Here is a 17500-nt window from a genome sequence, read left to right as displayed (position 1 = left end):
ATAAAAGCAATGATTATTTCTAATCTATAATTAGACAGGAAGAAAGTCAAAGGGTTACTCGATCTATTGCAAGAACGGCCATGCAGGCAGAAAGTTGCAAGTCTTGGGGCCATATATAGCAATCACCACTGTCATGATCACTGTCTACATCACGCGGTGCTTTCCACCCTGGCCAGGGATTTATGGGAAACTGGCAATTATGACATATGTCCGGCTATTGCTAGGTTCAGATTTATCCCTGTGGTCCTTTTCTGTCTAGCATATTGCCTGAGCACAAACCAGGCAGGAGGAGCACTTATTCTTGCAAAGCTTTAATAATCTGTGAATGGCTGACTACAAACTGATGTAGAGCGCTATCATTCCACCAGCCTCACGGAATTGCCGGCCACAAATAGTAATTAATCTTTTTATCCCTCAAATTGTAATTTTGACTATGAACTGTGCGCGGCCATAAATCAGCAGCCCGCGCGCTGTATACAGTGCATGAATCACGGCCGGGACTCCGTCCGACCGCACACTCTGTGTTTAACAAGCTTTATAAGGAGCCATTGGGCTTTATTATGGCTCTGCCTGACTCCAACAAAAACTGAGCCCGGAGGCCCGGGGACGTGAGTTAAGATGAAAATACTTATTAGAGTACATTACTTCTTGATGTAGATATCGTTTTCCGCGGAGTAACGCCACGGAGCGTGGCACGACATAAATCAGGGGGTTTTCGGAGACTAATAGGACCTGCCGCCATCTATTCATTACGCGGCCCCCAATTTGGACCATCACTCATTAGTCAGCACGTAATTTGATGATTAACAGCACCGACTCAGCGGGTCTGCAAGCGCGTGGGGAGCACAAAGGCGCCGGCTTCGAGGAGCGAGGTTAGAGGCGCTCTCTGGAAGCGCTCTCCGAAATAACTGGTCACCTTCTCCGCGAGCGCCCGTGTCCATCCCCGTGGCAGGTCCCGGGCGCGGCAGGGCCGGACGCCTCGCGTGCACACGCTGGATAACACGCCCGTGAGCTGAGGGCCACAATGCGATCTGACATTCCATCATACATCCCGGAGACAAAGGTCCGCACAGGAATGTGAAGTAAGACATTTTCTTGTTAATAAAGCATTGATCCGACGTATTGATTTTACATGACACGGCTTTGGCTGCGACTCTGCCCTCCTTTTTCTTTGCAAATAGTAAAGCTCTTCAAAATGCCTCGGCGTGTGTGACACGGCAAAATTCCTAACTCTCCGTGATGTAAATTCTATATGTGTAAAACCACTTCATAATCAAACCATTAATCATCAGAAGCTGTCAGCGTTGACTTGGGGGACAATTTGTCATGTCTCTGCCCGGGCCAGGACCAGGGTGTCATGGCAAAAGTGCAGCACGGCCGCCTGGCCGATGGGCCTCACCCAGCGACTTGGCCCAAAAAGGATGAGATAAAGTATTACATTTCTTGATGAGGGAACAAAAAGGGTGGCCCACTGTGCATTTCTAACGTGTCAGGCTTTCTCCTCTCTCCCAGCTAATCACCATGACTGTTTGACTTAATGAATCGGCCTGATGAAAGGTGATCAGAAAAGATAGATAGGCGGCCACTATTGATTTCATGCAAATGGCCCTGACAGGTGATGGGCACTTTAATGCAAGCTTTCAGAAGCTTTATGACTTGTAATAACCATACACTCTCATTCGGGGAGAGACATTTTCCAATGTTTCAGTTGAATTGATAATTCTCCTTCTAGGACCGAGACGATTCTAAAGCGGTACAAATACGAGGCTACCTTTCACCTCCCGCCGCGGCCCGAGACGCTCCCACCCCGCGCGCCGCCAAGAGCAAGCTGGCCGCGCCACCGGACACTCTTGGAAGAGGCCCTGCTGCTGTGCGCCCGGCGGATCCCTACCACCCCCTCACCCACCCCCCAGGCCAGGCCGGGCCCCACAAAGGGCGGGGGTGGCGTGAGCACCACGGGGGCAGCCTGAAATCCCACCCGGGCCGCGGGACTCGGCTCCCGGACACCCGAGGAATTTAACATGGGAAGAATTAGAAAAAATGGCCCTCGTCTTCCGATTCCGGGAGGAGTGGCCCACGCTCGCGGTTCGCGGAGGCTTCCGAGAGCCCGTGGTGGGTTCAGAACAGCCGCCCTCGGCGAGGCCTTCCGAGCACCGCACCGCCCCGGAGCCCGGCACGCGGCACCTGGCGGGCCCGGGAGCCGCGCAGACGTCCCCGGCAAATGCCGCGCGTGGAGGAGAAAGCGCAGGGCCCCGCGCGCACCCCGCAGCCGTCGGCACGCCGAGTGGACAGGCGAGGGCCCAGCCGAGCCAGGGCAGGGCTCCGGCACGTCCAGTCACAGAGCACCGAGCCAGGCCAATCAATACCACTTTCCTGTTTCAGAACTGGGTAATTATGAGGGGGAGAGATTGCCTGACCTTTCACCTGCACTGCATTACTTTGCTGATATTAAGATAAATTGCCTGATTTTGGGTAAACATATGCTGCAATTCAAACTGTCAGCACTGGTTTGCTCAGGAATAATTTGTATTGATCTCCCGGCTTCTTCCCAATTTTGCTTACTGACCTCGTGGATAATTAGAGAAGGAGCCTTGGGTGAGCTCAAGTCGGGGATGAAGAAGAAATATGAAGAGGAATAAAGCAAATTTGTTTTATGTTAATATTTGTGGGTCCTCCTGCCGCCCTCACATCTGTCAGCATCAGGAGAGCCGTAAATTAATGTACTTGGTTCCTGAGCAATTTATTCCGAGGAATAATGTAGCAGCTTGCTTAGTGTCTGAACATGTGTCACTGGGTTAAATTAATTTAAACTCTGCCTTAAACACAACAAAAACAAATGTTATTTTCTGCTGAAGGGGAAAAAAACAAGACATTCCTCAAAACGTGTTCTAAGCTTCCAACTTACCGCGCGGGTGTCTGCGCGTCTGCGTCGGAGATGGTGAGTTTCGTAATAAGCCGCCTCCCCCGCCCCCCGGAAGTAATTAGTGCCCATTATTTGTTCCGAATTCAAATCTCGCTACCATGGGCCACTGCGTATAAAAGAGATGGATGTATGCGCAAAATTATATCATTTAAGATATGTCAGATTATAAGGCTGTTGTATCAAAAGTCATAAAACAAATCTCCCTTGTGAAATATCTCTTTATTAACCGTGCCATAAGATATTAACATTCCTCATTTAGTGGAGGGCCTTTTATCTGTTTCAAATACATTATTCGTCCTTTTAGAGATAAACTGTATTAATATCCATTTGAGTAGGCTACCGCGGCCTAATGCATAGTAATTTTTGTTGGAGAGCTTTTATTTTAGAATAAGAAAATTACACAGCAATAAAACCTGAATGAATCAGAAGCTAGAATAGCCGGGAATCACATTCCATGCCAAATGGGGCAAGCAATCAGGCAGCCTGTAGAAGCCAGATATCCGGCTCTCATACGCAGGCCAGCATCCCGCGCAGGCCATACGCACAGAGCCTGACATGGCCACAGACAGCCCGGGACTCCCCCATGCCGCAGCAGCCTACAGCGTGGGGCGGATACATATTTAAATATATCTGAGTGTACCAGAGTTAATCTCGTTACTTTACATGCATTAAAGTCCTAACAGAAGCAGCATTCTAAATATTTAAGTCATGCCCGCGTACTGGGGGATTAATCATAGCGCAATTGATAAAACGTTAACGGTCTGTGATGTCAGTTTAGGTCGGGACTGCCAGAGCGCACGTGGCGGCGGAGTGCGGCAGCGGGCCCTGGGCCGCACCTGCGGCCGCCACGACCCGACCGACCTGCCCGCTGCGATCAGAACCACGCCGACCGGTCCAAGTCGGCGGGCTTTTGTTGCCCGGGACATACATGGCCCAGTGTTCGTTGTGATGGCTTCATGGAGCCATCCAGCCCTGCCCTGAGGTCTGTGTTCATCTCTAATCCCCCCAAAATGTGTATGATCATCTCATTAGGCTCAAACAGCATGTCCATGAGGGTATAATCCTGCTCAGTTAAGCAAGGGGACATGCCCAGGGCCTCGGAGCTGATCACACGCCAGCAAAACCGCAGCCTGGAGAACACAGATATTTGGGGCCAGTGGTGTTTTCCTACAAAAAGCAGCTCCAGGAAAGAGACCGTCTTAAGTCCAGTCCGTTATCTGACATTTATTAAGCAGCTACTATATGCGGCAGGGCGGGGGGGCGGGGGGACTCGGCGGTGGGAAAGCTGCCCCCGAGGGCTCCAGGGAGTGGCAGCCGTGAGCAAAGGCCACCCCTCGGTGGCGGTGGCCGTGGCGGCGGTGTGGTGGGCTGCCTGCCCAGGGCGCAGGGTCCTGTCCCTGCCCCCTCAGCTCGCGGCACCCTGCCTGCTCCCAGAGACTGGGCTGCAGCAGGAGGGAGGGAGGGATCGGGGTCACAGAGCTCCCCTGTGGTGGCCACCTCCTGCCCAGCCCCGCCGGGGAGACCAGGGGACCGGCCCAGCATGTGCCCCAGACTAAGTGCTCTTCCAGCCGCGCTCCTGGTTTTAAAAGCAGCGGGCCTTCCACGCTCCAGGGGGGACAGTCACAGGTAAAAAACGCGCCGCCTTCCGCGTCGCGTCTCTATGGTTTAAGCGGAAGCCCGGCAAGCTCAGAAAGGTAGAGCAAGTTTTAGGTTTAGCACAGACGTTCCTGCTGCCTGAAAAACCTGCCCACGACAATAAAAACAGGAAGACATTCATTTGCTTCATTCCAGCTGCTGGTTGGAGCTATTAAATGAGTTCCAGTTTCATTTCAATAATGACCATCTTCCTGTAACTTCCCAATCCTGCATTTGTCATCGTGCAGTCATTTTCCCGCTACAAACAGATCCTCGTAATGAGGCCGTTTTTCACATTAGCAGCATAACTACATAATAACATCTGCAGTTCCTTTTCCGAGGGGCGAGAGCGCGCTTCGATGAAGGCAACGGGGATTGTTAAGTAAGATCTAGTGTATTTCACTACCGGGATACCCAGACCCTGCCCCGACAGACCGCAAGCCTTCAGTGTGCCTGAATGAACACAGGTTGTAATGTGTAAAAATTAAATAAAGTAAAATTAAATTGCTCAATACAAAGACATCCCTCTAGAGGGTGTTAGTGATTTCAGTGACAAAGTGCTATTTGCTGACAAGTAGTTTACACATTAACCAGCTGAATCCAAGGGGGGGAAATGCCAATAGCAATTATATCACCTTGAGGTTATTAAATGTCCCACTGATAAGTAACTAGGTGAACTTGACCAGGTGATAAACACTGCTGTGAGGAAATGATCGCACAGTGAAGAATGTTTCTCTGTCCTGCTGCTTCTCCAGATAGCTTTTCTTTCAAAAATGACTGTATAAAAAGTTGCATTAAAAATGTGTGGCCGCTGAGGACAAAACTGGGTACTTAGCTCCCCACCAGTACCTCGCACCCCCCCGGCCCCCGCCCCCACGCCGCATCACTCCACCTCCAAAACGTCACGCCAGGTCTGCAAAGGCCTGTTTTCTCTCCCTTTTTTAGGCGTTAAAATGACGCTAAGTTCTCCACTTCATCATCAACTGTCTCCTCCAAGCGCATTTCATCTATAAGAAATTCAGATGCTCGGGAAATTAAAATTTCAAAGATCTGCTGCAAAAAAAAATCAATGGGGCGAGATCAATGCTCATAGAAATTTCATGAACTTTGAACTGATCCGGGATGATGATGAGAGGTGCCTGGAGTTTCAGGCGGCCGACGGCTCCGGCGCGGATGAACAGCGGCCGGCGCGGCAGAGAGGAGGGCCGCGGTGCGGATGGGTTTCGCTTTCATATTTTGTCCGACAAAAAAATTAATTTTTAGTCTATTTCAGTAACAAGCAAAAATAGAAAAAAAATCTGCCTTCCCGACGCGACGTGTAATACCCCCACTTCTCAGGAACACCTAATGCTTCGCACGTTAACGCGCCTACGAAATGAAATCGGTTCCCTTTGCAGCCGATTGCAGGTGCAAATTAATATTGTAAAATGAAGATCAATACGCGGACAGGGCCGGATCAATACCGGCTAAATTATTGCTGCATTTTCCTCCTCATTCAAGATGAGTTGTGTTTTCCTCTCAAAGTCAATACTTTGCAGCTTTTCTCATTAATTTCTCAATAAATTTGGCAATGAATTTCAATCACAGAACTCGGCAGGGTGAGCCAGGCATTGTGGCGCGCCTGGGAAACACAAAGGCCACGGTGGCCGCGCCCCACTCACCAGGGGGTGCTGGCCCAAGAGCCACCCACGCCCGGCCCCCGGGGTGGGAGCAAACGGAAAGACTCCGGGTCGCCCGTCGTGGGCGCTGAGCAGCTAACCCCGGGGTGCCCTCCCCGGCATGACTTGGCTCTCCCAGGGTCCCCGCCGCGGGCAGGGGCGGCTCCGACCGGCCCGGGGTCAGCCTCCAGCTCGCACAGCCGCTACCCCAGCAGCCCCTCCGACCCGCCAGCTGAAGGGTACTTCCTGGAAACTAGACTTCCAAGGATGGGAAAAGCGCCACACTTGACTTCTCCGTGGAAGTCAGGTGCCTCCTCATTGGAGCGGGGAACATGTTCTGGTGTTCACGCCGACAGCCCTAGCCGGCCTGTGCACGGGGACCCACTTCCATTCACCGGCGCCTGGCAGCGGATGGCGGCATTGTGATGTGACACCAAATGCAGAAAAGGGGACAGCTCCTCTTCCTTGTTCCCAAAATAACACCCGTGCTGACAACTTCTGGATTGCGTTCAAACCATTCTGTTTACATCCCTCAAAGAATGCGCAGGATCCCAGCTTTTGTAGTCGTGTGGGAACGGCACCCACCCAGCCCAGCCGGCGGCTGAGGAAACCCTGGTCCCATGGCCTGTAGGCGGCTCTCACTCTTAGGGTGGCTTTCTGTCCCCGGGGACAGGGAGCCGGGTCCCCGCGGTGGCGGCTCTGGGTGGGGAAGGGGTGCTGTCCCGTGAGCCCCTCCTCCCCCCACCAAGGCTGTTCTGATGCACGTGAGCGCCCTGTGCGCGTGCGAGGCCGGTGGGGCTCGCCGCCACCTGTCCTCCTGTCCTTAAGAAAGAAAAATCCAGTGTCCTGGTGCTGCTCTCTTAGAGAGGCTTTTTCCTGGAAAGGGTCTTGAAACCCAAAGAGGCAACGCAACGCTCTGTGGAGAACCGTCCTGGCGATGGATTTGCACACTTTAAAGCAGCGTGAAACGTCCGTGCCTGCGGAAGCTGAAGAATGAGCTGCCCCGGGATACCCCCTCCAGGGCCGAGGAGCACCCGCCACGGAGGGACCCCACCCCGCGCTTCCGGCCACCCCCAGGGCCCACGCGCCCGCCCGCTCACCCGCCGGGGGCAGTCGTCCTCCCCGGAGGTGGGGCCGTCCCCCGTGTCCCACGCCTGCCCCCCCCCCACACGAGTGTGCGGAGCTGCTCAGAGACATGAGGCCTGTGGAACTTCCGGAAGAGAGAGACCAGCACGCAAGGGATCACAACACTGTGGACTCCGAGAAGCCACAGTGAATGGAACGCTCCACCCGTCCACTCAGAAACTTGTTCCCGAGCGTTTCGCAGCAGCATCACCCGTGACGCCCCAGGGTCGGCGAGCTGAGGTCTCTCCGAGGGGAGGAAGACTACTAAGTCACACAAAGGAACGGTGTCCTGAGGCGACCCCGCACGCGGCCTCCGACACGGGACGAGGAGGGAAAGACGCCGGTCCCCGTGAGATGCCAGGAGCAGGCGACGGACCAAGCGGGAGGTGAAAGGGGTGCCCGGGAGCCACGGGTGCAGGGGGAGGGCGGGAGGAGCCGGGCGCAAGGGCTGAGGCGCGGTTCCTGCCCCTGTGATTAAGGCGCTGAACCAACAATGGTCGCGCACTCTCGTGAGTGCGCTACAGCCCGCGCACCGTACAGTGTGCGGGACTCTGAACCACAGCCGCATAAACATCTGGATTTTAACCGAGGCCGATCGGGGTCAGAACACGCGCTCCGGCTACCCCCACGGAGGGGAGCTGCTCCCACGCTCCGAGTGCGCCGGCCGGTCGCGGGCTTCAGCGCCTGCGAGAAGAAGGGTGGCCCGTGCCCGAGCCCGGCAGCTGCGGCGTGGGCACAGTGCGGGGACGGCGCGGGGTGGAGGGCAGGCCTCCCACTCGGAGCAGCACGTGGCTTCCCAGCACGACCGCTTCTCCAGTCTCCACGCAGACTCTCTACCTCCTGGTTTTCCGGAACAGGAATGTTCTAAGGCAAAGTCTTTAAAGACCTCACCGAGGTGAACGTAAATCCTGGACTCCCCCGGCCACGGTCCTCGAATGCGGGATTCTGGGTCCGGGCTCACACAGGACAGCCCTGTGTCCGCACAAGAGGCCCCCACTGTACTGGGATCAGCAGCGCTCTGTGGCCTCGCGGGGACTCCCTGCCACCCCGGCCCTGGCCGCTCGGGCGCTCCCCCAGACTTGCTCCCTCTGAGCTCACACTTGGCCCGTGCTCCTCCCTCTGCCCGGAAAACCCCACCCCCATTCCCTGGCGCAGGGGGCTGCTGCCCGGCCCCTCCCCCACAGCGTCTCTACTGGAGGTCTCCCTCCTGAAAGACCCACCGTGCCTCCGCTGGCCCTTTTCTCGTAGAACCCAGCACCTTTCCGGAGTTCACTTCTTTTCTACATCCTGTTTCGTTCCCATGAGCCTCGGAGTCCCCGGGACCATACACGTGCCTCCATTTGCCAAGAGCCCCCTGGAGCAGGCGTCAGGCTGCCGGGAAGAAGGCGCGGCTCCTTCCTCTGGGGAGGGTCCCCCTGCCCAGGGCGGCCCGGCCCCATCACTTCTAAGACCAGCTGCCTCCCTCCTCCTGGCGCCTGCAGTGCCAGAGCCAAGTACCTGCTGCAGGCGGGCGCCAGGGACGCCCTGGACGTTTCCGGACACCGAGCGCAAAGCCCAGATCACGCTGACGGGAAGCTTCAACGTCACATCCCGGGACACCATGGTCACCTTCCATGTTGTTCCCGTCGGGGGCATCTTCCGAGGGCAGAGGACAGGAGTGATGCGAGCGGCTGCAGAGTTCTTGGCGGGTAAAGAGCAGGGGTGCGTGGGGACGGGTGGGCACACGGCTCGGGCACAAAAGGCGTTCACCACCACGGCGCCTGGACAAAGCCCACGTGACCTGGGGCACAGTCGTGGAGGCTGTGACGACAGACCGTCGGCGGGAGCTCCCCACAGGCAGGGAGCCGCGTGACGCTCCAGCCCCCACACCTCGCGCACGTGTCCCTTGCCTTCGTGGTGTTTAAACGAGTCACCCCTGAATTAACCTCCGCTGTAACTGGTGACAAGCCCACGCGGCCGTTTTACAGGCTTTAGCTTGGGAATACCCAGCGGTGTGACGCCCAGCTCGCGGCGAAGCGTTCGTCTGTGCCGCCCCCGTCGCGAAGGTGCTGCCCCGCGGAAGTGCTGGAGTCGCCCCCTTGGCCTGGAGGCTTGTCCGCCAGCCCAGCACCACGGCGCCGGGGAGCTCATGTGGGGAGTTTCCAGACTGGTGACCTGCCCCTTAGGAAAAGCACGAGCTGGTCCCCAACGCCAGCGCTGGAGTGATTTCCGCAGTAAAGCCTCCGGCTGCCACCAGCGCCGGGCACCCAGATTCACAAGAATAAGGAGGACGGTTGCACGTTGCGGGCCACCAGCCCCTCCCCCTACCGGCCACTGTCCATGGGGCTGTGACAGGGAGGGCCAAAGGGGCATCCAGCCAAGGGCCTCCTCCTGGGAGAATAAGGGATGACAAGATGGAGAGGGAATCCAGCAGAATCCCCCACATCCAACTGCCTCGGTGCCCTGACCTGGGTCCTCGAAGGTCCTGGATGCTCTCAGAGGGGGACAGGGCCCAGCCCCTGGGGCCCACGTGGTCAGGCAGTCGGACCTCGGTGTGTGGGAGATGTCAGGAAGGCCCACCTCATGAGGACAGGGAAGGGGGCCATCCGCCTAGAGAAGAGTCACACCACCCCCCGGCTGCCCCTGAAAGGAACTTTCTCCAAAGATTTACAGCAACGCTCCCCACGGTCTGCAGTGGCCGGCTGTCTCCACGGCAGTTTCTGTATGTAAAATTTAACACGGTCCATAGTGAGGCTTCCTCGAGCACACGCACCGTCACACACGCCCTCGGGCCCCTTGTGGAGCCGAGTTATTTCCCAGGCTCAGCAAGATCGTCCGCAAACTTCTGTTTTGGCGGGGAGAGGGGCAGAGCAAACAGCCGTGTCACTAACAGCTTTCCGTTTTGTTGTTTTTACAGAAAAACCATTCTACAAAAGGAATTACTCGGTTTGCGTTTTCTACCATGAATTAAAAAGGCCCAACTGATGTGGATGATAATTTTTTAAACGTACCTTGTCTCAGGCTGAGCTTCTGGGATCCGAGTCTCTACTCGGAACAAGCGAGTACGGACGGGTCTGCAGACCTTCCCCCAGCTGAAGCCGAGGGAGGCCCTGAGCCTCGGCAGCCTCCCTGTCCCCGCGCCCGGCGCTCCCTGCCCTGTGCCCAATGTTCAGCCGCTCTGGCCAGGTGGGGGGAGCCCATGGCTCCCTGAATGCGGTGAGCCAGAAAGAAAATACAAATAAACAGTAGCGTGGGTTCTGCTGCTTCCTGGGTCACCGTGCGACCAAGTCCTTCTCTTGAGTGTGAAAGGTCGGCAGTGCTCCGCGTCCGGCTCCCCGCCGGCCGGTCCGTTCCGACACCGCCCTTGGTCTTCACCGTGGAGCGCGTGGGCTTCCGCCGGCTTGTGTGATCTTAGTTTACCTCTTATCTCTGCTTGACCCTGCACTCAGGTGGACTGTGGTCACTTCGCTGTGCTTCTATGTGGTGGTCCCCGTGGTGCCCGCCCCAGTGCCCTTCCTGAGCTGTTTCTAGAAGTGTGGCCAGCATCCTTGCTGTCCAGAGACTCGAATGAAACCACCGCTCGAGGCTCCATCGGGTCCCATGAGTCCCCTCCCCAGGGCCCCCGGGAGGGCGGGGGAGCGGGACCAGGGACCCCGCTGGTGCAGGGGGCCGGGCGTGTGGAGGGGGCCAGGCCTGCCGCCTCCGCCCGTCCACGTCTCGACAATCACTGAGTGAAACCCGGATGACCCTTTTGTCCTTTGGGGAAGATAAATGGCCGTCTCCTCTCTGCGACATTTTGTCGGGTTTGGTGCTGGAGAGTCAATACCTTCACCTTGACACGGAAACTTTGTGATTTATCAGTCGGCTTCCCCTCCTGGGTGAGCGCAGCCCCGGAAAGTGCAGCCAATCGGGGCGCCGGGAGCCGACTTTGGTCACAGCCACTCGGAAAACCACCACAGCCCCTCCGATGACAGACAAATGTGTCTTGTTAGCAACTGCCCAAAAGCGCTTGACTTGTACTAATAACAAAAAGGCCATGCTGGTCACCGTGGGTCCAAAGACGGAGCACCCTGTCACCAGCCTGGTTGGGAAATTAGCAAATAATGTTCTTTTCCTTGATAAATGGGTGACAGCTCCCTCTCACCAATCATTTTTAACATTTTGATGCATGCCTATGATCCCACTGGAGAAGCAGAAAAGTTTACTGGCCCTCAATTTTCAGATGATGAATGGAAGTCTCTAAGTGTGCGATTTCTGTATGAGGTATAGTTCATTTTAAGCAATTCTAGTAAATGGGTGTCACTGATTAGGACAAATAGTCTACTTGTGCAATAGCACAAGCGGTGTGTCTCATTCTCCGGGCCTCCTTCGAGACAGGAGAGAAGGGGACAGCCCTGACCCCGGGAGCCCTCCCAGCGCTGCTCCCACGGAGGGCGCGCAGCCCAGTGTGCACACTCCCTGCGCCGACCCGGCGTGCCGGGCACACGAGCCACTGGCGACCCCGGGTCACGCTGTACCGTGCCGAGGACACTGGGGGGCACTTCCCTTCCCCTGTGGCCCCGAGAGCCCTGCAAACGACCCCAGCGCGCACCCTGTCCCAGGCAACGGGCAACGGTCTGCCGTGTCCCGCCAGCAGGTGAACGAACAACGGACGCCGCGGCGGGCCGGGTGAGGTCGGGTGAGGCGGCTGTCCCCGCTCTCCAGCTCTGGACGGGTCTGGACGCGCCCCGAGCTGCACACACAGCCCCCCTGCCGCTCCTCACAGGAAGCCGAAGGCCGTCCCACCAGGGCCGCCGCCACCCGTGGGTCCCCTCCGACCACTGGGGAGGAACCGTGACACCCACCCGGGGCGCTCACGGAGGGGAACAGGCGGGGACCAGCCAAGACGCACAGGACCGCACCGGCCAGGGCAGGCCGCTCGATGGGCCGGAAGCCTCCCCAGACCCCAGGGCCCGTAATTACAGTATTTGTCTCTCTACCAGACCCACCTACGTGGTCAAAACTCTGTAACTCCGGTAATCAGGGGCTCACGTGGAAGAGAAAGCAGAAGTGCTCAGGGCAGGCACCGTAAAAATAGTACGATCTGTGCAGCACGATTTGAAACCACTTGGGCTGTGGGTGCAGGGAGTCTGTGCGCAGAGCGCCGGCCTGGGGGACGGCCAGGGGGTGCTGGCTGCGGTCGAAGGCATTACTGACTGTGCAGCGTGTCACCGTGCGGTGGATGGAACCAGCTCTGAACGCACACAAAAGACCTTTAAAACACTTCAGAGACATGAGTGCCTTTCAAGGGGGTGCCGGGAGGCGGGGTGAGCGGGGGAAGCCTGCCAGTGGGGACCAGAGGCCCTTGGCAAGGAGACACTCCCCCTCCCTCCCCCCAGCACCAGGACAGCCCCTGAGGACAGCACCGTCCCCACTTCGACACATTGCCCGCTTAAGGTACCATCTAACTTAAAAAAGAAAGCACACACACAGAAACGCTGTATCGGAAAGAACACAGACTGTTTGCCGTTACTGGCTGAGTAATGATGTCACAAGCCGGAAACTGAACGCACATCTTCATGCAGAAAACCATCGCTTTCACGTCCCCGTCAAGGAAACGCGGAGCAGACGCACGGAGTCGAGCCCCGGCTGCACATGCCAACTGCCGATGCCTTGGTTCGGAGGGGTTTGGCCATTGGCAGGCAACATGTTGACTCCCGGTACTTTGTGAGCATTTCTTTAAAGGAGCAGACGAGACCTCTCAGGTGAGGCCAGCCAAGCATTCAGGTGCAGGAGGTCAGCTGTGAGCGGCCCCCGCCCCAGCTACACCCCGGGATCCTGTGGAAGGCGAGCCACCGCCAACCAGCCCTCGCTCTTCTACGGGACAGGAGAGCCTTCTGCCGCGTGGACACTGGGAGAAAACAGTGATACCCACACTGGTGCGGGGACGCCTCCCTCCTGGAAACGTGTCTGTTAACTTGTTCTTGTTCTCACAGAATTCCAATTAGAAGCACACAATTTTCAATTTGTCTTAATCGAGTAACACCGTGATGCCTATATTCTAATTAAAAAATAATTTCTTTCATTGCTCTTAACAGTTTGATGTGTTTCTCCTGGTAAAGTTGTACACGTGAACCTGTCCAGTTTGCCCTTTACCATGAGTTTCTCAGGTAGGACGACTTGCCAGGGCCATTTTAATGATTATCAAACAAGCAAATGATACACTCTTAGACAAATATTAAAACAAGCATTGCGCTCAGTTATTAATTTGCACTATTCACTTTTAAATGCAGCAAATATCTCATTAATTTAATTTTAGGTGCCCACCCGTTTATATCACATTTTACAGTCTAAAAGGCAATTTACTATTAACTGGCAATTACATACAGAGTGATTGTTAATTCTGCTCCTAAGTGCTAGCCGCTTGAAAATTGTTCTCTCTCTCTAATTTTTGACCTTCTTGCAACAGGGGTGAGGCACACTGGGAATACAAAGGACTAGTATGGAAGAGCCGGACATGTCATTTGTGACTCATTCTTTTAATTCACCGTGCTAATCAAGTGAACTGCCACTACCTCCCAGGGTAATTGTGCCTTTATAGTAGTTGAAAGCAGCAGGCAGTAGGGTCTGGATGGATTGGCTCGGCCGACCTCCCCTTCCCAGGGCGGGGGCAGCAGAGAGCGCCCGCACCCACTCTGGGTTGACTAATCGGGTCTGGTTCTGAAAAATCTGGTGTTTCTCAGATCGCTGTAAACAGATCATTGAGGCCTTTTGCCTCTGGCGGGCGGGCGGGGCCCCTCCTCTGCGCACAGGTCCATTATCCCAGGCCTGGCCCGGGAAGGTTCCCTGCGAGGGTGTCCCGGCAGCCTCCGGGGCTGATGGGAGCCAGATGCCCAGGGGACAGCGCCCTCCCTGAAGGGGCTGCCCGCGCGGGGTCCTGACGTCCAGAAGGGTTGGCTCAGTTTTCAGCGGGGGCCGTGCAATTCCCCGTGATTGCTTCATTGTCCCCATCAATTTCAGGGCAAATCAGACAGAAGCTTCCAGGTCAGACAGGCTATGACCCCACCTTTCCTCTGCTCCCTGAGAGTGTACGGGCCCCATATCCCTTACACAGTGTTTGAAATGTATATTCCCGTTAATGATCGGGGTGTGGGGGGAGGCAATAAATTAGCCTCCCGCTAGGAAAGGCTGAGCTCACTGAATGGCTTCATTGAAACGCCCATTTGTGGGAGAACTCTTGACAGAGGAAATCCCCAACGCCTTGGGCAGCAGGGGCCCCGGACCAGTGTCCCCAGAAGCCCAGTCTTGGGGTGCCCGCGACGTCCACAGCAGAAATGGAAGACAGCTTCAGGCTGACGGGCTCAGCAGGCGCTCACCGAAGGATCGCCCTCACCCCAAGCGGGGAGGAGGGGAGCCCCCGGGGTGCCGGCGTCCCGCACAGAGAGCCACCCCAACACCCAGCCAGCCCTGACCCCGGCAATGCCAGGCCCTGCTCACGTGACACCTGCCCTCCCTCACTCAGTCACTCTGCGCCTGTTTCCAAAGCTCAGCCCGGCCCCGCGGCCATCAGCAGGCGGTGGGGGGGCTGCCTGTCTGGCCACTTTCAGCCACGCTCACTGTGGTGCCTTAAGCCAACCAGGACGCTAGGTCCTGTGGCAGACACGGGAGCCCACACATCATGTGGCTCATGAGCGGACAGCAAACGTCTCCTCCTTGGAAGGACTGGGGACCCCGGTGGCCGTTACCCTGTCACAAAAGGTACCACTCACCGCATGCCCCCCAGGGCAGATGCATCCCTAAGTTCTCCCTGACTCCCACAAAACCCGTGGTGGGGAGGCCGAGGAGTAGGTGGGATGCAGTGAGGTCAGGAGGCCCAGGGTCCAGATCCTCAGGCCAACACTGGGCAGAGCCGAGGCTCCCAGGGCGCAGCTCACAAGCCAGAGGCCCATGGGGCTGTCGTACCCCCCAACAGGAAGCACTGCATGGGGTGTGGAAAGGGTGCAGGGGTACGACGACAGCTCACACACAAGGCTGGGCCCACAGCAGGTGCCGGAGGCCCCAGCGGGCACAGGATGGGACTCTGGCCACTCCTCCCAGACACCGGCGCCATACTGCACCGGCCCCACGGGGCTCGCTTGTTGGAGTCGTATTGGGGCTCACTAGATGCTCATGTTTCAGAACCCTGTTATGCGTGGGACACACGGGGGGCCTCGCAAACTGGAAGAGCTGCCCTTCTCAATATCTGGGTTTTGCCAGGAAGCCAAGAGCATCCGGACCGCAGGACAGGCCCAGGGACGGCCACCCAGAGCTCTATCGCTATGGGACTTCCCTTGGTTCCTGCACCGTTCTGGGCTCCTGGGAGCATGTACTGGTCCCACAGGAGAAAGTGGACCGCAGTATGGGCACCCCTCCCCCACCGTGACCACCTGGCAGGGTGCAGGGTTTTGGGAGGACAGAGGAGGAAACTGCCCCCCGAGGACCCCAGGTGCCACTGGCAGGCAGGCTGCTGAGGGTCCGGCTGCCTCTGGGGACAACAGCATGGCTCTCCGAGAGGACCCGCATCCAGCCACCCCCAGCGTTGACGCTGGGCCTGCGGGAAGTGGTGTGGCGGAGTTTACATTTTGCCATTTTCTACCCACTCAAAGCTTCCTACAAGGAGCAGTGGGTGAGCAACCCCCCCCCCCAACTCCTAAGTGGAAGGCGCGGCTGCAGCCCCACAGCCGCCTGCCTGGTGGACGGAGAGGCCCGCACCCCTGCGGGAGGCCAGACCCGCTCCAGGACCTCCTATAGTCGCTGGCGACAGCGTGCAGCCAAGCCTGCGGCCCCAGCCCAGGCTCCCGGCATGGACGTCCCCCTCCCGCCCCCCTCACCACGCAAACACGTTGAGGCCACAACAGGAAAGAACAAGCGCCCGTCCCCATGCCCCACGTGGGGTGCGGCAGGGCCTGTCCCTCCGTACGAACGCTTCTCCAGAACTTTCACAGCCGGCTCAGACTGGAGACCCAAATGCAAAGACGCTTTGAGTTTATCAGTGGCTTCCCAACAGCCACTTGGGACGGATCGTGTTAACTGAGCGTCCACGTGGGCAGAGCACCATGTAGGACCCCCTGGGATAATGAACATGCCATTTAAGAGGTGACCCTTTTTGGTGACTCAAGTTTGAGGCCCTCGCAGAAAACGGGTCCTCTCTTAGAAACAGCAGAGGGCCCGGACAGACACCTGGCTTCACCAGCGGCCCATCCATGACAGCACGTGTGGCCTCGGGCACGTGCCTGGTGTGTCATCTCGGAGTCCCTGCGTGTGCAAGTGAGCGGTGGCACCGTGGGCAGCCACGCGGCGAGAGCACGAGCCAGGCACATGGGCAGCTGCCCAGGGGGAGGCTGGGGCTGACTTGCTGACAAGCCGGCCGCCTCACTCCAAGGCCCAAAGGCAGAGGGCCACCGGTGCGGGGACGGGCCCCGGAGCTCACGGCCTGTGGGGGCTGCACCTGTCCTCAGCATCGCCAACTCGGGCAAGAATGTGGAAACCCTGCACCCCACTGACCCAACCCTCTGGCCGAGGGGGCTTGGCCTGTCTGCACGGGGACCCCACCTGTGCAGACTGACTGGAAGGAGGCACCCCCCCAACCTGGCCCCCGAAGTCAGAAGCATGAACTCACCAGTGTAGACAAACCGCCCAGGAGCACCTTTACAGAACTGCTTGGACTTGTAGGACAGGGTGACTTCAACGACTCCAGGAATGTGCCGTGGCGGGGTCTGCACCCGGATGGCGTGGGGAGTGATGAGCTACAAAAACCACACGTGAACAGGCTTTCAGAGGCGCTGGCCGGGGAGGGCAGGCACTTGTCGGGGGGATACAATTACCAAAATGAGCACAAATTGGACCATCGGGCCGGAATGCTCCCTCCTAGCCGTCACCCAGAGACCGGGCCGACAGTGTTCTTTAAGAAAAGTATCTGCAAACCATCCCGGGTTTTACTTTGCAGGAAAGGCCACAGGGCATCATTCATATGAAAATTGCCACCATATGTCTCCTTAAACCTGCTTCTAGTAATTCTAGCACTAATTGTCCCAGCGCACGGGGGACCTCCTACGGCAGATCTGAAACCCCAGGGTTGGGGTGGGGGGACGGGGCTCCATGCCCACCCACCAGAGAAGCCCCTGCCACCAGAGAACCCTCAAGTTCCGGGGGCGTGCACGAC

General features: G+C 57.2%; 1 protein-coding gene across 10 annotated transcripts in view; it reads right to left on the bottom strand.

Moving 5' to 3' along the window:
- The window catches only part of EBF3 (EBF transcription factor 3), a gene marked incomplete at both ends in the record, with an annotated part of 114760 nt that overhangs the window by 10585 nt on the left and 86675 nt on the right, over positions 1-17500 (bottom strand). For all 10 annotated transcript variants that reach the window (XM_080822381.1, XM_080822382.1, XM_080822386.1 and 7 more), the window contains one exon: positions 16958-17084. In XM_080822381.1, coding sequence (XP_080678507.1) covers positions 16958-17084 — 127 coding nt within the window. The remainder of the gene's footprint in view (positions 1-16957; positions 17085-17500) is intronic.

Source organism: Martes martes (genome assembly GCF_963455335.1).
Source record: "Martes martes genome assembly, chromosome: 14".
Lineage (NCBI taxonomy): Eukaryota > Metazoa > Chordata > Mammalia > Carnivora > Mustelidae > Martes > Martes martes.
Note: the sequence above shows the minus strand (reverse complement) of the source record. Positions and strands in the feature narration are given on the sequence as shown.